At 33.1% G+C, this 21,214-nt stretch overlaps 1 protein-coding gene across 1 annotated transcript; it reads left to right on the top strand.

Annotated features, from left to right (window-relative positions):
- The first annotated feature begins 10,461 nt into the window (after positions 1-10,461).
- LOC136804354 (acid-sensing ion channel 5-like) lies at positions 10,462-17,937 on the top strand. Its single transcript, XM_067061064.1, has 6 exons — positions 10,462-11,341; positions 11,890-12,061; positions 12,999-13,052; positions 16,129-16,306; positions 16,453-16,544; positions 17,066-17,937. Exons 1-6 carry the CDS (start codon positions 10,508-10,510, stop codon positions 17,293-17,295), a joined length of 1,560 nt encoding a protein of 519 aa, XP_066917165.1. The 5' UTR covers positions 10,462-10,507; the 3' UTR covers positions 17,296-17,937.
- The last annotated feature ends 3,277 nt before the right edge of the window (positions 17,938-21,214 follow it).

Genomic DNA, 21,214 nt, shown 5'->3' with positions numbered 1-21,214 from the left:
CAGAGTCGAGTTGGTCATTTAGACGTGGTCTCTTAAGGGCAATTAATGCGGCTTCCAGATTTTTTCTTAACCGGGTATTCGTGGGAGCGTTTAAGATTATTTTCCATAAGAATTCGTGGTCAGGGTGGTTTTTGAGATGCTTTGCAGGTTCAGAGTTGTGCTCAAAATTATTATGTTCTGACCACCTGGTTTCAACATTACGTTGGGTTTCGCCGATATAATTCAATCCACAAGAACACGTGCCTTCGTAAATTTTACACGCTGGGTGTGGATTTTTATCCTTCGAGTTAAATAACTGTTTTACTTTCTTTGTTGCCCATTTTATAGCAAAATCAATTTTGTCGTTGGTAAAAAACTTCAATTTTTCAATGAATCGCTTTGCAAGTTGTTCATTGGTGTCTGAAAATGGAACCTCAATGAGTATGAATTTGCGTTTTTCTTTGAAAAGGATTTGATTTAATGATTTTAGACGAATAAATTTGTAACTTTTTTGATTTTCAATTTTACTATTCTATAGCACTGATGATGGAAAGACCGAAAAGCTTTTGCTAATTTTAAATGTTGTTGTTTTTTATTTTTTATAATTAAAAATATTTACTAAGTGATTATGAAAATTCCGTTTTGCTTGTCTTTAAATCTTATGTATGCTTTCATATTTCCTGTTTTACAGTTTGCCAAAAGTCACCACTTTTAATGCGAATTTTCGAAAATCTTCAATGATAGTGAGGTACACAATTACGTATACAACATTGTTGAGTAAAGAAATAAAGCTAAAAAGCTCATGGACAAAGTAAAAATAATATCTTGTGACTTTTCGAAAATTGTCCTCTATATGTAGTCCAGAAACAACGAGTCTGCCTGGAAACACGCAACAAATGTACACTAAAATGAGATTTTTCAGTGTATTCAAAGCCTGTCTATTTCTTTTCCTGCTTTGTTTTGTCAGCACACAAACGTTCGTTTCTCTATTCATGCGTTTCCGTACACCACAATAAAAGAAACACATTAGTGAAACTGGAAAAAAACAATCAATAGTTCTTAAAAACAATGCGTATGCAACGTATTCCTCAGGGTCGAAATAACGCATCCCATCTCTACATACTAGTATGCCTTCTTCATTGATAATCACTTTTGTCTTTAAAGTGAATGGAAGGTAGATCATAAAACAGACTATTACAATTATTAGAATTGTCAAAACGTATTTGTACTTTGGAATAGAGTTTGCAAAAGGTCTGGTTATGGTCCAATATCGTTGATACGCAATTAAAACCAAAACCCAGCACGAGATATATGGTAAGGTTGATATCAAAGACGGGTAACCATAACTACACATGAATCGTCCAAGAAGCCATTCTTGCCCGTAAAATTCACTGATTGTAAGAGGAGTTGTTGCTGAAATTACGAAATCAACCATAGCTAAATTGATGATTAGGAAATGATATACACTCATTTTGCGTAATCTTGAATAATTGATTTGCAAGAAATAAGAGATAATGAGTAAATTGCCACTTGTTCCCAATGGTAAAATAATCCAGAGAGCAAATTTACTCAAAATATTTCCAGTTTCCTTTAAAGCGGCTTCAGTCATGATATGATTTTAAATTCAGTGCCAAGAATAACTAAAAAGATTTTATATCTTTATATTGTCAAAAAAATCATTCTATGGTGGATCTTTACATTCAAAAAATAAAAAAATCGGAGTTTTAGAACGTAGTGATCATATATTTAAGTTTGTGAAATTCATTAGAAAATCTAAAAAATGGGCAATCTCGTAACCAATAACCCTTGTTAATTTTTTGTATAATTTTAATGTTTAATATCAGTGAGATTTTGCGCGACCATTTATTAAAAAAAGCAAATATCCAAAGGGAAGGAGCTGGCAAGTATGACATTCAACAATAAGCATTAGCTCAAGTAAAAATACGGAAAACAAAAAGTTTGAATGAATGTTTATTTGTTAGCTTAGGTATTACAATGAAATATATGTATATAACTAATAATGATGTCCTTCGGTAAACAAGAAGACATCAATTTCGCCCAATTTACTGGTAAGATAGCAGAAAAAGACTATTATTAAAATTTTCATCATGTTTTAATTACCTATACTAGCATTGCCCCTCTTAAGACCATAAAGTTCATGTTTTTTTATTCGACTGTAGTATCGTTAAGTTAATGTATTCCGTCGACCAGATTTATAAAGCGAGGATGAATGTGACAGAACTATTGTATAATTGTGCCTTCTAGCCATTTATGGAATCAAAAAACATTTTTTTGACTGTGGTATTACCCGTTGTAATCACTGTAGTTACAATGTTATCAAATTTAATGTTAATTTTTGGTATTCTAAAAACAAGTCAGAAACCATTAACAATGCCACAGAAGCTCTTTATCATGTTGTCCATAAACGATAGTATTGCAGTCGTCACAGTTTTAGTGATCGCTTTTACGCTTAGAACCCCAAGTGTACCTTGTAAAATAGTGGTAATCCTCTTATCCTTCAACGATTCAACCTTGTTGCTAAGTGCCCTTCTATTCTTGGAAATTAGTTTTCTACGATTTATTAGTGTTAAAAGACCCTTTCAACAGATATCAGCAGGAACAATCAATCGAATTACAGCATTGTTTTTGTTGATTGGACTGTCAACTGGCACAGCTTTTTTTATCCTTTACAGTAACAGCTTCATTCTAGTTCAGCTTACCCTTAACATTATTATGGTTGTTTTGGTTAACTTATCATTGATGATGAATATCAAAGGATTTTTACATTTGAGAAAGGGAGCCAATGATGTAGAAGATAGAGATCAGACAAACTCTCAAAGTGAACACCATATGACATCACAGAAAAATAAAAAAGAAGCTGCAATGACGCTTCTGATTATTTCATTCTTTTATTGCCTGTGTATGACGCCTTATCCGTGTTACATCATTTCATCAATGTTTATTACTGACTTTGTTGCGTCAGGTACTGACGTTATGAATTTTTCTTACTCTCTGATTACTCTTAATGGTGGTATAAACTCGTTTATTTATATTATAAGAAACAAAAATATCCGTGGATATTACAGATCTTTGGTAATGACTGAAAGTTAACCAATGCATATCTAAAGTACCTGCACATTGTCCGCAAATTGACATCGAAATGAGCAGATAAGGCGCATATATACTATTGTGAAAAGCACAGGCAAAAATGTGCCGACCAATCCAGATTCTAATCAGTGTCCACCCAATCAACACAGAGAAAAGTAACCGTGACGACAATCCAACATGTTGGATTAGGTTCAAAGTTGAAATTTTTTTCGCGTCGCTGAAAACACAACTCAGATATCTTCAACGCTTTTAAAAAAAGAGTCAGTGATAGACCATTATAACATAAAGATTTGTGTATCATTTCGATTCCATTGAAGTAATATTATCTTAATTAATAGTTTAATACACCCCTGTCTCAGTGCCCCGGTGGCATGGTTTCAGTACATGATTTTTTTCAGTACATGGTTTCAGTACATGATTTTTTCCTACGTCACTGCAGTAATCAAATTTTTATTGCACTCATTTGTAATCATCCTAAATGGCTTGGGAATTCAAGAACTGTTTTTTATTGTCGCTGTCTTTATTCAATTTATATCTCAATTCACAAATGAGTGCAATAAAAATTTGATTACTGCAGTGACGTAGGAAAAAATCATGTACTGAAACCATGTACTGAAAAAAATCATGTACTGAAACCATGCCACCGGGGCACTGAGACAGGGGTGTTTTAATAATTACTGTTAGACATTAGGGAATCGTGTAGAATATTTCTTTTGAAAGAAACTCATTTCAATTACACTTGGAAAGCTTCTTGGGATTTCGTCAAAAGTAAACGTGTATATTGATACAGTCTGCTAAACATTAATATGGTAATAATTTGCTCTTTATCTTTGATTCTTTCTATAGTGATTAGATTGACACATGCGCGATAAAATTTCTTTACTTTGTCCTCAGAGGTTGATATATTCTTTGAAAACTCAACCACTGATACTGGTACATGCATATATACGCGTTCGTGCAATGTTCAAATCCTTGATAATTATATGATTACATATCTCAAATGTAAAGTAAGAATATAAAAGGATGACATTAAAAAGGGTAAATTATAATGTACTGTAAGCAAGAATTTTATGATTTATCATCAACATAAAAAATATGAACAATCTGGTTAGCTAAAAAGGAGTACATAAATGCTGTATATCATATTGTAACGTACAAATATTAGTTTCACATATTGATTGTTTTAAAAGATGACTGGATGGTTCTTAGGCAAAATAGGTGCCGGATTTGATATATAAAATACTTAGTCAGTAAATCTGTCCAAGTTACAGCTCGTGACGTTTCGATGTTAGTGATGGAACGATCAAGAAAGGGTTCGAAATTAAAAGGGGTTATAAGAGGGGTTTAAAAATATACTTAAAAATTAATAAGGGGTAAAAACGCTCTTCTTTATTGGTTCTTTTTATCAAATATAGATCGAAAACCGTGCAGGGTTACACTGTCTGAAAATTTGTCAAATAGTTTTCTTTTGGCTTATTTTACTCTTTCTTCCTTTCTTTGTTTTCTTGAATCGGTTACTTTTCTTGCTTCCATTTTGACTCGTTCTTCACTAGAACTAAAAATTTCCCTCCGGTATATACTTAAAATCTTTTTGATACTCTGTTTTGATTAATTTCATCAATCAAAGAGTTCTCTCAATCATTCAATTGATAATAAAGATGAAATTTTAACGTTTTCTTTTCTCGGTAGGTAGCACAATATACAATATTACAAATAGGTGTTTCTTACATATTCAATTAGATAAATAGTTTTGGATCTAAGATTTAAACTGACATTGGGATTGAGAAACAGTTCCGTGTTTTTCACATTAAGGCGTAATGGTTTCTTTCTTTCGTAGGAAATTTATTCCAATCTGTGAATTTTTCGAATGTCTTATGCCCCAAGACACATAAGCCACAAGATTAAATTAAATATATAATTTAGCACTCCTTACGAGCGAGAACAAAATCTAAAATATAATATTCTTATTTTCTTATTCCGCAGAATATAAATTGTTGAATTGATTCCTCCATTGAGAATCACAATATTGTAACAATAATTTAAAAACTTCACTGACAAGGATGATTCCAGTAATGTTCGGTCAATCAGAGACCAAATAACAAAGAGTGGAAAAGGCATCATACAAAGTGAATAGAAGAAAGATATTAAAAGAAGAGTTTTCCCAGCTGACTTTTTATTTTCCAGTGATGTATTTCGTGGAGTATTTGTTTCAGTGTTATTATATGTTTGCATTTCGATCTCAAATCTTTGCGAGTTCTTCTTAAGATACAAATAAGAAATTATATTTATAAAAAGAATGAAATCCACCAACAAAAACATTGACAGAGAAGTCAAAAGTTGGATCTTTTGGAATGTTTCCTGTCTCATATTTTTGTATTGCCAAGCAAGTACCAAGGCTATTGAAATGCTAAAGACAGCGATGCATCCAATGGTGACATAAACAAGTTTTGTTGGGATGTGTTGAAAAGGACGTTTTATATTAAAGCAGCGAAGCAGTGAAATCAATGAAAAAGTTAGACAGCTGCATATAATAGTTGCATTATTGATGCTAAGAAAAGCTACAATAATTCCACAATCGATATTCTTCTCAGTCAATATGTAAGTGAAAGCAAACGCTGCTGACACAACAACACAATCATAAATTGATAACAGAATAAAAAGTTTATTTGAAATGCTTAAGTTATTTCGATTAGTCTTCAGAACCCCATAAATAAGCATAATATTTGATGAAATAACAAACAAAGTGACTGTAATAGGGATTACATGAGCCAAATAGGGGTCAGATAAACCAGATGTTTGCTGGAAAATGCAATTCAAATTTTCCTCTTCTTCTTCTTTGTAATTCTCATCACTCATGTCGATGTTAGGAGAAAGATTTCCTACAGTATATTGTTAAACTATTGGTAAACAATGATTGAAATAATTCGAGGAAGAAGAAGTCCTACAATGTGAATGACCAATTCTCGAAATTTTTTATATGAGTACAAATAAGTAGACTCGAGAATATGCACTTGATATATCTCGTGATACACCTGCCATCATTATCGAAGAAAAATACATATATTTGTCTTTCAAATTACCTTTACTTGCGATAAGTGTTTTGAATGTTGCCAGAGGCAATTAAAGTCTATTCACGATAAGTGTGCACTCTTTTTTCATTTACCTATAACTTTTGAAGGAATTCTTCAATCTTTATAAATTTGGTATCATTGGAAGGATATTAGTGAGTGGAACAATTTGAAATAAAAAAAACTTTAAAAAGATTATAAAAATGAAGATGAAAATGAAGAAGAAAAAAATGAAAATCTTGTAGAAAAGTGCTATAACTTTCATTTTCACTGCAAAGATTCTTTGATCTTAGGAAATCATCACTGTGAAGAAATTTCATTAAAATATTTATCCAATATAAAGTTATGATACAAAGTTAATAAGTGATTGACCCCAAAAAACAGCAAAAAACTGCAGAAAACAGGGTTTTTAGACGTCAATCAGCTTATAACTTTGTTTGATATCTTTTGACTGAATGATTATTTTTGAGAATTTTTTTCACAGTGATGACGTTCAATGATTAAAGATTCACTTCAGTGAAAATGATAGTTATAGCACTTTTCTACAAGATCTTCATTTTTTTCTTCTTCATTTTCATCTTCATTTTTATAATCTTTTTAAAGTTTTCTTAATTTCAAATTGTTCCACTCACTAATATCTTTCCAATGATACCAAATTTATAAAGATTGAAGAATTCCTTCAAAAGTTATAGGTAAATGAAAAAAGAGTGCACACTTATCGTGAATAGACTTTAATAAGAACTGTTTATTGAAAATTTACTTCAAATAAAAGATTTGAAAACATAAGAAAGACACCTTTTCTCTTTTCTGATTTTCTTCTCAGCCAATAAGTACGTGAAAACTAACATAGCTGAAACAACACAATGACAAATTAGTAACAGAATGAAAAGTTTATTTGAAATGCTTAAGTTTTTTCGATTACTCTTCAAAACCTCATAATTAAGCATAATATTTAATGAAATAACAAACAAAGTGACTGCAATACACTCTTCTCGAGATGCATAAATTTATTGTTGTCCTCGTTTTCAAACAGATTTCATTGCTATAAATTTACATATTCACAATGATAATTGTGTTGTTTACACCTCATTAGACATTTTGAATTTCATGTTCTTTTGTTTTAGAGATAATACTTCCTTTGGGAATTTAAATTGATTTGAATGTGATAATTTTATAACAATGAAATATGTTTGAAAACGAGGACAACAATAAATTTATGCATCTCGAGAAGAGTGTATAGGGATAACATGAGCCAAATAGTGGTTAAATAAATCAGATGTGATTTTCCAAGATCGATATATATTTTGCGCCCCCATGAAAAAGGAAGTATTTGTAGGAGTATGAAAACGTAAGTAGCAAGCGCTACTAAAACATCCTAAAAAGAAAAATAGAAAAATTTATATTTTTGAGCGCCAAAAAGTATGCTATATTATTTCAGTCAAAGAGAAACGCTCGACGGCAACAGATGCTGAGCCTGCCCACTTCTAAATTTTCTGCAATACTAGAATATATATGAATTCTTAGTGGTGTAGCGAGATTTTAGAAGAAAAACATGCAGAAGCGCTTTTGGGAAAAAAAATGTAAGATTACCTTGCGATAAAAGGAATAAAAGCCCGGGAGGGGGGGCAGTCAGGCAAATTGACCGACGGGTATGTGCGGCGGTTATGGGTATGTTTTTCAAAATATCAGAAATGCACTGTTAATGTTAATGTTAATGTGTATATTCTTTAAAGTCGAAAAAAAGTGTACAAAAATGTACTAGCTTTAAAGCTAATAGAGTTCGACTGCCTATTTTACAAAATGAATCATTCATCACCATCTGTTGATGCCAAATCGCTGACGATTTCTTCTGTAGAGTATTTTGGTTTATAATTTGAAGATATTTTTGTTTGGTTTTGTAATTTTTTAACGATTCGTAGTTTTGTTCTTGGGCTTCCTCTAACGCGCCAGTTGAAGTCTTTATTCCTATTGTCTTTGTTAAGTTTCTTTGCTTGTTCGTGCATCTCCTTTATCTTTTTCCGTTCGTTGATTGTGAAATCTTCCGTGATACTTACCTGAAAGAAACAAGTTTCTTTCAGCATGTGTAAATTCTTCATGATAAGATCTTTGTCATGCTGACTTTGTAGGGTGACTTTAAGAGGACGGCCGTTTTTTGTTTTTCTGTTTCCTAATCTGTGGTGAGTAACATTTATTTCTGCAACATTGATGTCCTCCAGGAGTTCTCGGAACCGAAATATGTCATATTTTTCCCATTTTCTTCTTTTTCCTTATCTGGGCCTGAATATTCGAGAAACCCGTGAACGATGATATTCAGTTTTCTAGAGTCTATGTCTTTCTTTTCACTTTCTTCCTTCCGTTTTTGTTGTTCGGCAGATCTTAAGTCTTCTTTGTGCTTCTTAGTAATTTCGGCGTATGTTTTCTTTGATGTCTCCGTCATTATTTCTGTTGTGTGCTTGATTTCCTCCTTTATCATGTCTTTTCTTCCATTTCTTGTAGTTTTCCTGCCAGAAAAATTTTGAGATCATTTTTGATGGAATCACGGGTTTTGGTGTTGGTGTTAACCTCGTTGTTCAGTTTTTGTATGACGTCATCTTTCTTTTTAAGTTCATTTTGCATCATATGTTGAGTGTTTTTCCCCACTTTATTTCTTAGGTTCTTCGTTATTCGGACGCAGTTTGAACATAAGTAATGATCGTTATAGGATGTCACGAATATTTGTAGTTGATACAAAGGTAGCTGTGTGCAATCATAATGAACTGATCTTTTACATTTTTTGCATTCCAAGCGATCCAGGTCTTCGTCATTGGTACATCTTGAAGGCGTGCAAGCTTGAGGTGGTGAGGCTGCTTCGAAAGGCTGATCTTTATCCATTTTGATGTTATTTTCATGAATTTTGATGTTTTTGTTTGTTTTCAGCCATTTTTCCGAAGAGCGTTGCAAAAGCGTCTTATCTAATTGACGTCAAATAAAAACTGAATTGACGTCCATGTAAGGGTAGACTTTTGATAAATGCACTGTAATGGTGGAAATTTCAGCAAATGCTCGAAAATGTTGATTTTTTTTGCTCTAAAAGAGTTTAAAATTTGAAAAAATGCACTGTAAGGGTATGAATTTCACTGATTTTTTTCTGCACTGTAAGGGTGCGATTCTAAAAGCCAATTTTTTCGCCGCACATACCGTCAGTTGGTAAATCCACTGCCCCTCCGGGGATAAAAGATAAATTGAAAAACTATTTGAATGACAAACTTAGTTTGTACCCAACTGCCGGGGATCGGTTTGGTTATTTTAGATACAGCCTAGAAGTGATGTGCTCCAAGAACAAACCTTTGTAACATAGCAATGGCGGTAAATTCCCTTGGTAGAAAGATGATCACTTTTCTTCTTGTTTAGGCCCTACATTCTTTTTAAGAAAGTTTACACTCTATCTTTATTTGTGATTAGCTTTTTTGATAACGCTCTTTTGTTATGATTTGATGTATGAATAATACGGCCTTCTTCAAAGCTCCTGGATGATAGCTATTGTTACTTTTTAATTTGCTGAATGGGAATCCTGATTGTCGTTACTAAAGTGATATTCATACATGTGATCCTCAAATTAGGTTTTTCTACTTTCATTTAATCTCCAAGCAGATTCTGATATTCTGCTCATGACACATATTCACTCTAAAGGTTTTAGCTCCGTAAGAGAATCTACCCAGGTTGGCACACCGCATTGATCTTTTTAATCCAGATTTAGGATGTATATTAAATGAGCTTTTTGAACGCCATTAATTGGTTAAACAATCGCTTTCACTTTCCCTTTTATACAAAAGACATCGAAGTTTTAATTGTTTTGGCTGAGCAACTAGGTCAGATCTTCAAATTTACCAGGGTTGCTTGGTTGGCGCAGAATGTATGACCCGTTAGGAGAATAACTTTAAGCCAATCTTAGCGTTTGCAGATATTTCCCGGTATAAGTATAACAATTCATGTTTCACAAAAGTTTTCCTTTTTAGTGCTTGGTTGATTTCCAATATTGAAATGAAACTATTCATATCCCTTTGAACGTATTCAATAGACAGAAAACCCTGAAGTGACCGCCCTTCCCGATCAGGGTTTTCTGTCTATTGACTATGCTTTGAATTAGCTTAGCTCTGCGGGTCTTGTTGCAATTGAAATAAATTGAATTATTAATTCGTTAAATTTTTATAATGTATCTACTCACTGTGATTTCATTAATTATATAGAATCGTTAATCGATATGAGCAGATGTAAACAGTCTAAATATCTTCTTATGAAAATTCGATTTTTTATATAATAAATATATCTTTCATTCTTGACTGTTTGGTGAAGAGACAAAAAGGTGAAAAATAATGGCTTCTTCCAAAATCACTTCTTCCCAGAAAATAAAAGAAAAGCGAAGAAAGTTATTCAAAGAGTTTTCAGAAGGAGTAACTTTACATGGATTCCGTTTTATGTTCAGCAGACATCATTGGGGAAGAAGAATTTTTTGGTGTTTTTTAAATATGACAATATCATTATTTTCTATTCTTCTCTTTTATGAGATCGTCTATGATTTCATTATATTCAAGACAGTGACAACTATTTCGAAAGAGTATGTTCCACTTGGTGAACTAGAATTTCCTACCATCACAATTTGCCCTTCGTATTCTTATTCAGAAACCAAAGTACATGGAATTTTCAACAGGTATAATTTATCAATTCCAGAGAACGATGATTTTCTGACGAATCAAAATGAGACATTATTGCTACTCGAACTAATGAAAACTAACGAATCTGTACCATCAGCACTAGATTTGAAACAAATGTTACAAAATAACTTTTCTGATATGACTAATGGAGAATTCATGAAAGCTTTTGCACCGATAACTTGCAAGTTTTACAATGAAATGTGCAATCATGATATCAAATCGGTATATTCATGGTACGGTGATCCACAGTGCTTTCAATTCAATTCTTTTGACGAAAAGAGTGGCTCAAGAAAGGCTAAAATGGTTGATGGAATGTCTGGGCTATCAATAATACTTGATCTTAAGTTAGAAGATGCTTTTCAGCCAGATTTACCATTCCAAGGGGCTGGCATATTGGTTAGTCCATATGGTCATCCATACACAATTATGGAAGGTTCCAGAAACGCCTACATAAAACCTGGAGAATTTTCGCTCTTAAAACTGTCCGCAATAAAAGTAAGGTTTAAATTACATTTGAAAACAATCAATGTTAAGTTCTTTCCTATTAAAAAGGATATACTATGGCTTACCTTTCTTACATTATCATTTAAGAACAAGCTATATAAGAGGCACCTCGTTCACCTTTTAAATCACGTTAACACAAGGTAAATATCCTTTTTATCAAGATCATGTTGATCTCGTTGGTTTTTTCCGACCAAACAAGCACTTTGAAATCTTAAATCACAAAATCGCGAACTTAAATAAAGGCGAATCACGCCATCACTAAAACCGATCGGGTGACCTAATATAAGAAAGTGAGGCTTTAAGATTAAACTGAATAATAATTTAAGATATTCTAATATAGACTTTGCAGACACTAAAACACCCGATTTCTTGAGAGATTATACAAAAATACTCACAGAGTGGTGAGAATAAGGACAAATTCAGAAAGTTTTTAGGCTTAAATCCAAAAAGTTTTTACATTCAAAAGCTTACAATGTTTCCATTCCAAAGCGTTGGACGTTCGTTCAAAAATGTGTACATAATTCAAAATAACATTTCAGAATAGTGAAGTACCAAATCCATTTGTTGATAGTTGTGGCACACAGCCATACCATATCATCAAAGAGGGTTATCCATACAAAAGAGAAATGTGTTGGACTGATTGTATTCTGAACAACGTTTACCAGCAATGTGATTGTATTGGTGAAGAAATGAGGTCAGAAATAAAATTAGGTAAAATATTATATTATTTTTTGGATTATTAAGAAAAACATTTCTTGAATATTTTAAAACAACTCTGAACAGCTTGAAAATATTGTTTGACCAGAATCAAAAATCAGACCATTAAGTAGATATTTGACAAGACAAATCGGATAGAGAAAAATACAAAACTGAAAAATATTCAGTCAAGCCTAAAACTTTCTTTGAATAAGCGAAGCTGATTCGAATATCAAAAAGCGCTGTGGTTAATCGTTCTCTCATTAGGACAACTCCGTGCCACTGGAAAGTTTTGCCAGAAATTCGCCACTTCTGGAAAAAATCCCCTGCAGTGTTAGCCCTACTTGCAAATCGACTTTGATTCCAATTTTATCTTCTGTTTCTTCCCAAATACAATCCCAACTATATTTTTGAGTTGAGGAAAATATAATCTTTATTGGTCCAGCGCGCAGCAGAATGGACCTTTAAAAAGCAACTGATCGAAAAGATTTTGTCTTAGTCGGGGCCTGTGCGCGCAATAAATTAACAAGTCCAGGCTAAACCAACCGCCGATCTAGAATTTTTGCCCGCCTGCCCGCGCGATGTTTGACCTATGTTTTGGATTGAATTGGTAGTAGAGTCAAATTTCCCGGTTAGATTAAATGGTTGTTTCAGGTAAGGTCAGGTAGGGTCAGGGCTAGGGTTGGGGATGGGAGTTAACCCCTGGTTAGGGTTTTAGCCCCCGGGTAGAGTTTGGAGTAAATACCATGTTTATAAGCAACTTTGAACTCCTTAATGCAGTAGTGACTCGATGGCCGAGTGGTTAAGGCGCTGGTGTTCTAATCATAGGTACTTTGTATATAGTATATAGTGGGTTCGAATCCCATAATAATAGTCTTCAATGTTTCTATTATGTTGCATTGTTTGTGAACATATATCTCGACATCGACTGACTATTTTTCATTTATTTTAGATTTGAAGGTTTGTACCAGTATTAAGGATTATAGCTGCTACAAAAATCAGAGAGGTACGGTTAAAGGTTTTGTTATTAAATACTAGTGATATCGTTTGCTTACTCATCAATTTTAACTGATAAGCTTTTTCACATTGAATTGACACGGATGTACAGCAAGATTGGTCAGAAAAGAAGAAAATAAAAAATATTTTTTGCTTATCTCAGCATAATGAAATAATTGGCGGGAAAAAAGTTTCAGTTTTTTTAAATAAAAGTACAATTTTGATAAAATTCTGTATTTAACTTTCTATTTTTTACTCCTGGAACGCTGCGGGCAGAACGGATGGCCCAGAAGTGGGTGAACGATAAGGGAAACCAGTGTATTAAGTTTTGGCATTTGTTTATTGGCTAACCACTCCTATACAAGTAATTTTCGGGATAAAATATTTCCCATATTTGACAATAATTATAATGTATAAGATGGCCGCCTGCAACCACGCTCGCAAGCCTTGAAGGGAGGGAGGGAGGTAAAAAAAATAATTATCTCTGTCTTCACTGTAAGATGAGCAGAAATGGAAGTAAAACATTAGTACGATGGCCCTGAGATGTCACTGTTTTGTTACAAAAATTCAGACTTTTATCACAAAAATAGTTAGTTTCATCAAAAAAATTTTAGTTTCATAGAAATCTTAGTTTCGTCAAAAAGATTCTTAATTTCATCACAGAATTTGTTTATCTTTTTTAAGTTGACGATATACCAGTAAATGTTGGTTATTGAGATTTATTAACCCAAGGTGATGTAATATTCAACGAGGCGAAGCCGAGTCAAATCCGAGTCATAAAATTTGTTCATGAAATCGACAATAGATTTATTTTGCTAATTTTTTTGATAACAACGAGAATGACAAAAAATCAAACTTTGAAAGCAAAATTAGAGAAAAAGATTCTACCGTGGTATGATAGCCCCCCGGGGGGGTACTACCCTTGTCGACCGGCGGGGGTGCTCTGCTTTCGGCTCCGGCGCTGAGGTTCGAAAAATGGACCCTGCGTGGGACTCGAAATTGGCGAAAAAAGTGACCCTGAATGGGACTAAAATTCCAAAATTTTCTCAAACTTTCTACGTTTTCCCCAAATTTTCCAAAAAAACTCACCCTCCGAGGGACTGATTTTTCTATTTTGGTGTTTTTGCGACCCTACCTGGGGACTTGTGGAGGTTAAAAAAGGTACCCTGACCAGCGGAGCATCCCCGTAACCCAGCTTGCCCTAGTACCCCCCCCCGGGGATAGCCATGGGATTATTCAATGGCTGTTTTTGCCTACAGGTATATAATAATAACCTTTATCGTCCACCTCTTAGGCAAAACGCACTGTCGAATATTTTTAGATAGTCGATAGCTAAATATCTCTTCTGTAGCAGCGAGCATAAACAAAATAGTTTTTTGATCAAATAATTATTTTAATGTCACATGTAAAAAATTAGACAAGAGCAGCCACTGGCTAGGAGGTATGAAATAACTGTTCTTGAGGTCCCTTTCTCCGGGAAAAAACTATCTGTTCTGTATCCTGGGCTCTCCTGGATTATATCATCTGTTCTGGGAAAGAATGGGACTCCTGGAAAATGTACATATGTTCTCTAGAAATATTATGCTCCTAGAAAAATATAATAGCTATTCTCTAAGAAAGTTAAAATGCTCCTAGAAAATGAAACTTTTTAAGAAAATTATGAAGCTCCCTGGAAAAAGAATCTGGTATCTGGTTGTGTATTTCACAATTTTGCTCCTGGATTTTTTGTCCGCTAGAAAATTGTATGTGTTTTACCTTAGCCCTATTCGGCCTATGGGGGGGGGGCTGTTTCTGTTCGGAGTTCAAATAATTGGTGATAGCTCCTGAAATATTATAGCTTTTGCCATGAAATTTTCTCTCAATTCCTAACTTTTATTTAGCTTCAAAAAAATTGACACCTGAAAATTTTCACACCTTGAGCATGATGATATTTCTGACAGTAAGGTGTCACAAAAATTGACAATTTTCCAATACAAATTTATTTTTTATGTCAAATATATCGTTTAAACCGTAATTTATTGAATATTCAGGATATAAAATAAGCAATTTAAACTCAGGCAACTTTTTTCTAAAGCCTTTGTTAGAATACAATAGCTATTTATAAGAACAAAGGAAAGTTTCGGTTTTTGCTCGTCATCAAAAAAACTTTTTGTCAAAAGTTACCTTATGGGATAAAGATCTTGTGTTCCAAAATGCATCCAAAAAATCCACTAGATCAAAAGTTAAGGGGTGGTACAGGAAAAACCCCCCTCCCTAGTTCCGAACCGCCCCTAAAAGCCTCGGCTGAATAGGGTTAAAATGTGCTCCTGGATTTTAAGAGCAGATATCTTTGGCGACCCCTGGATTTTACCTGGATGTTTTTTGGAAAGTCTCTTCCAGATTTATTCAAAAAATTTACTCTCCTGGAAAAAAAGAACAGAAATTTCAAAAAAATCTCCTAGCGGCTCCTCTTGAACAGATAAAAAATTTCTTTAAACAAAAGACAAAGGAAATTCGAACGTTTTGTAATAAGAGAAAGAAACTATGAAATTGACATCTTTAAATAAGACAATAAAACGTTCGAAAGTGTCATAAAAAGGGAGGAAGACTGAATCTGAAATAGGGAAAAATTAAAACGCTTTTCTGTTAATTGGCGAACGATAAACCATATATTCAACGTGAAAAATCGGATATCGAAATTAATCAGTCTCGCTTGATGATGTTCTTACACTCTGTACCTTGCGATAAAAAGAAGTGAGAAGCAGCTGACGAGCCTCTTTCCCCAAAATATCTGTTTTCCCTATCCAAATAGCTTTAACCTAAAAAATTGAGAGGCATATTAGTTTTCATAAGAAGGAAGATTTTCTTACAATCATTTGTTTCCCCGCTCTAGCTGACGACGTCATCATTAGGAATTTCCGGTAAATAAGATCTTTAAAACTTCTGGCTAACAGATCGAATTTTCTAGTAAGCCTATGTCGGGGAAACATATGTTTGAAAAATGGTCCTTGCTTGATGCTTACGGATAAATTCCAAAGTTTTTAGGAAGAAAGACCTGCATAACCATCTTTGACATATCGGGAAACTACTACTTTTACTATTAATAGATGCGAGGATGAAAACAGAAGGAAAACAATGCTGGGACAACTGTAGGAGAACTTGCAGTGAAATGTTTTATGATCTTCAATTTTCATCAGGAATATTGGGAAGTAAAAAGATGTACCAAAATGTTCTAAACAGCACAAGTTTAAATAAAACATACAGCGAAGTTCAAGAGTACTTGAGGTAGATAATAATATAATACAACTCTTTCGCTTAGATATTCTTTTATACGTCTAACTTCATAAAAAGACCCAAAAGAAAGATATTCCTAGATTAGCGACTTTCTTTCAAAACCAAAAAAAGTTGAATTCTTCCGATTATTCTTATAGAAAGAACGTAATTGGTTTGTTTATAACGTTTGAAGATAGCTCCATCATTAGCAAACACACTTCGCAAGCTGTTTCCTGGACAGATCTTTTGAGTAAGTAGTTCGAGTCAAAATTCAAACGTTTTAATCGTTGATGTTTTATTGTTGATTTCACCAAAATGCAGGACGTGAAAAACAAAACAAAGCAAAAGACACAAATGGCGAGAGGAATAAGTGAATTTTTTTTTTTAAAACTTTCAAGTTGATGATAAACCAGGTAACTTTTACGTGTGAAAAATTACGTGAAAATATTTTTCCTTGTGCAAACTTGTTCATATTTTCTTCGCCTACAGGGTCGGGTTATTTGAGGAAAAATCTGAACTGGAAAACTTTATTCTATATTGTTCTCGACACCGTGCGATAACTATTACTTAGAGAAAAACATTTTTGTAGCTACTTTGTTGATTTTTAAACATCAAGAGCCAAAACTACTGATGTTATCTTTCAATTTCTAGACAAAAACACACAATTTGATTGACAGAACTTAAAGCATTTTTTCCCTAGAGGTTATCAGGTTTTTTCAATAGAGTTTATTGCCATTTTGCTTTCATTTAGTTTCATCGTCACTTTTACAGGTTCAATCGGTGGGAGTATTGGATTGTGTCTTGGATTCAGCTTGATTACTGGATTCGAATTCCTCTTTTTTATCTTTGACTACATGCTGGTACCATGGACATTACAAGAAGAAACAAAGAAAGGAAATATTGGAATCAACACGATATGTACTAGCTTTGATGAGAAAATAATTCAAAAAAGAAACACTTTTGAAAATTATGAAAGCAATGACAAATTTGTGAAATGTTGATTCACTACTTTACTAGTACTAAGGTGGAAAAATTGTTGACTAATTTTGTGACTAAACTAAATTTTATATATACCACCATGACAGCTGGCGGACATTACACCATGAAAAACATAATATTGATTTCAGATAAAGATTTTCTATTGGTTATGCATAGTCTTTATTTATTGATATTTCAACCAAAACAAACAAAGAAAATGTTTTAGAAAATCAGCCGGCAACGCTATAATGAAATGCTAAAACATTGTTCTCCACTTTGGAAGATTACACCGAATCAAAAAGCAAAATGGAGAAAAAATAGAATCAAGAGACGGTTACCCGGTGAACTTCCTAAATATTATTTATCTTTCATGGTCATTTCCAGAGTGTTCAAAGCAAATTTTTCCGATCGGGGAAACCTCCTTCCTTCCTGATTCAGAAAAACTGACCGTTTTGGGAAGTGTTTGCTGTTAAGGCAATATTTCTATTTGAATTTAGTGATGCCAACTATGGAACAAAGATGGTTAGTTTTCTCGTAATATACGTATTATCGGTAACATTGTTCCATTCCTCTCGATCCAAATAAACGGTTTTTTCTTTATCTTGCCGTAACACAAAATATTTTATCATGATCACGTAGATTGTCCGAAGATTGGCGGTTCATTGCAAAAAAATACAAAAGAATAGTAGGACCCATGCATTAAGACTCGATTTTTTGTCAAGCATCACGCCAGAAGATATTTTGGGATCATGCCAAAACGCAAACCGCTAGAAATTTTTCATAAAATTTATTTTATAAAATATGAAAATAAGAACTTTTTAGGGAATAGTTTAATAAGATAAAAAAACCTAAAAGTAGTAAAATGCAAACATTGTGCGAATCATGTATCATTAAAGAGAACAATTAAAATCACGTGTCCAAAACAGACTTGTAAAACAATTGAACCAATCAAAATCAACCATATTTGTTTTCATTTTTTATTTTGACATTATGACATTTGTTTTGATTTTGTATCCCGCTGAATACGGTTTGTTTACAGATTTCATAAGTACTTTTATGTACCCTTAAGAAGAGATTATTTACTTTCTTGATTTATTCTAACTATCAAAACTATCACTAATGAAGATATGTACCATTTCACTTGTCGATTCTAGTAAGACAATTTCTTTGAATAATGGAGTCGAACAAATCGGAATCAAAAGCTTGTGCTTTCTTCCAGTCTGCAACTAGTCAGAATGATAACTATATTATTTTCGTCCTACCAATTTTGGTGATTTTGTTCACACTGATATCAAATTCTATGTTGATTTATGGATTGAAAAAAAATACAAAAAAAGAATTAACAATATCACAAAAACTGTTTATATATTTATCAATTAATGACATTGTCGCTACATTTACGGTACTTTTTATTCAAATTACTATGAAGCTACACGTTCAATGTAATATCATTAATATCTTTCTTGCCTGGAACGAAACAAGTGTTTTTATCAGTGTGATGTTTTTCAGTCTAATTTCCGGTTTGAGACTTGTAAAGATCAAAATGCCTTTTCAGCATATTTCCACAAAAGTGGTTCAGTTTATTGTGCTGGGAATCATATTTGTCGGCTATGGAGGTGGAGCAACTCTATTTTGGACACATACTGTTATCCATAAAAACTCTGAAGTAGACCTTTATTTGACTATGCAGCATTTGACCAATGGCATCATGTGCATTGATGTCAACATTGTCCTGATCATCAATTTGGTGTCATACCTACATTTAAGAAGACACTCCCGCTCTCTCAATCAGCAGTCATCTTCTTCTTCATATTGGGATTCCCAAACTTCAACAAACAAGACTTCTGAAACTAACAAAAAGGAAGCGGCAAAGACTTTACTTTTGATGGCCTTGTTTTACTCATTATGTATGAGCCCTTTTTCAGTTTTCATCATCGTTACTCTCGTCAAGCCACATTTGATGGCAGCTGGCTCAACATTTCTCGATTTATCTTGTTCGTTCATAGTAATGAACGGTGGAATCAATTCCTTAATTTACATTCTTCGAACTAAAGAAGTTAGGTCATATTACTACAAACGATGGTTTAATCCGGGACAATCATAATAACTGTATGACTACCTTTTAATTTTAACATCTTATAATCTTTCTCTTTGCTTCGAATATTTCCCATAGTCCATTATAAATGAAAATGGAAATAGGACATCTTTAATTAAAAACTTTTTCATTTATTTGAATATATCATCAATTTTTAGATTTTTTTCCTCGTTTTCACTATTACCGACAATATTATTCCTTCTATACAAAATGTACTTATCCATTATTTATTGGAAAAGATATTACTATTTTAATATACTGACTGCTCTAACTTTAATTTGAATCGTCAGGAGAACCTTTATTTCTAGTACACTCCTTTTTTCTAAGATTACGGAAAAATCGGGTTGAGGCTCAATATGTTTAGCAAAATCCAATTGTTAGCCTTAATTTATGCTTATATGCTTAGACTTCAATTTGTTGATTACCGTTGGGTTCGAGAAAATTTGTGTTTTAAGTCAGAACTTTGATTCTTCTCAAAGGATGGAAATCTTTAGTCCAATAAAACTCAAACAGCTTTAAAAGTAACCCTCAAAAGGTCAGCGTTTTAGAAAAGCTGCGCAAACCTTTTGTAATTCAGCTTTGAGGTATGATCAGCATTATGCTTACTTTTTGCCAAGTTTGAGCCTAAGTATGCCTATAAACGTTATGCTTATAAAAAATAAGAGTGTATTCGTGGATTTTCAACTGGTAAATTCTTTTTTTATCCACGAATTCATGCATTTTGTCTTTTTTTTATTTTCTATTTCACATTTTTGTCAAGCTGTAGTAGTTTTGGCTGTCTTTTTAGAGGATTTTATAGGTGAAATTCTACTTTCATTTTTATTTTTTCGCAGACCGACTGACGGACCCTTTTTTGCCTGGCCTGTAAAACAGAGACTTTTATTGAAATGTCTTGAAAATTTATATTCAATAGCGTCAAGAATCTATTACCACAATTTGCATAATGCGCAAGTACAAAAATTATCTAGTAATAATTTTAACTTACCCCTAGTAAAGATCCGAAAAAACACAAATATTGCAAACTAAACTTGACGGTATTTGCTGGAGTTTAGATTGAACCCAGAAGTTTCAATAGTATATAGTTTTACCCTGAGTATCAGAGGTTAAGTTTTCAAAGAAAATAGTAACCTCTGAAGACAAATAATAGAAATTTTATCGCGCATGTGTCAATCTAATCACTGTAGAAAAAATCAAAGATGAAGAGCAAATATTACCATATTAATGTCTAGCAGACTGTATCAGTATGCAGTTTACTATTTACGAATTCCCCAGAAACCTCCAAGTGTAGTTGAAATGAGTTTATTTCGAAAGAAATCTTTTACATGATCCCCAAATGTATAACAGTAACAAGAGCCACAAAGATGCGGATAAATATTTCCTTTACAAATGTTAAAATAATAATTGATGTCCTCAAAAAATTTTAAAGTGCTTTAAATCTCAGATAACATCAAGCAACACAAGTCCCTAAGAATTTCAAAATTCCATTTTTGTTATTGCCAGTATTTACAGGATTATTCATAAGGTGACTGTAGGTTCAAAGCTACGGATCACGGAATATAAACAAGCTGAACCCGACTGAGAACAACGATGCAGTAATCAAATTGGCTGGAACTTTAATTTTCGTTAGGTGGACTTTAAATGGATTTTAGTATTATACTAGCGGTCACCCGGCGTCGCACCACCAAGCAGAGTGTTGTTGAACACATCAAAAGACCTGATTATATAATTATTATTTTAAGTGCTGATTTCCAGAAATATTATATATATAGCCAAAAAGGGCAAATATTTAAAATGAAAGAATGACAAAAAGGAGAATATTTCACAGTAAGAAAACCAAAGAAAATTTT

This window comes from Clytia hemisphaerica, unplaced genomic scaffold (genome assembly GCF_902728285.1).
Source record: "Clytia hemisphaerica strain Z4C2 unplaced genomic scaffold, Clytia hemisphaerica genome assembly, whole genome shotgun sequence".
Classification (NCBI taxonomy): domain Eukaryota; kingdom Metazoa; phylum Cnidaria; class Hydrozoa; order Leptothecata; family Clytiidae; genus Clytia; species Clytia hemisphaerica.
Note: the sequence above shows the minus strand (reverse complement) of the source record. Positions and strands in the feature narration are given on the sequence as shown.

Excerpts from the sequence above, each read along its gene's own strand:
- LOC136804354 (XM_067061064.1), top strand. The coding sequence starts at position 10,508 with ATGGCTTCTTCCAAAATCACTTCTTCCCAGAAAATAAAAGAAAAGCGA. Across the intron at positions 13,053-16,128 it reads CTGCTACAAAAATCAGAGAG|ATGCGAGGATGAAAACAGAA; the intron begins GTACGGTTAAAG and ends TACTATTAATAG. Across the intron at positions 16,545-17,065 it reads TTCCTGGACAGATCTTTTGA|GTTCAATCGGTGGGAGTATT; the intron begins GTAAGTAGTTCG and ends TCACTTTTACAG.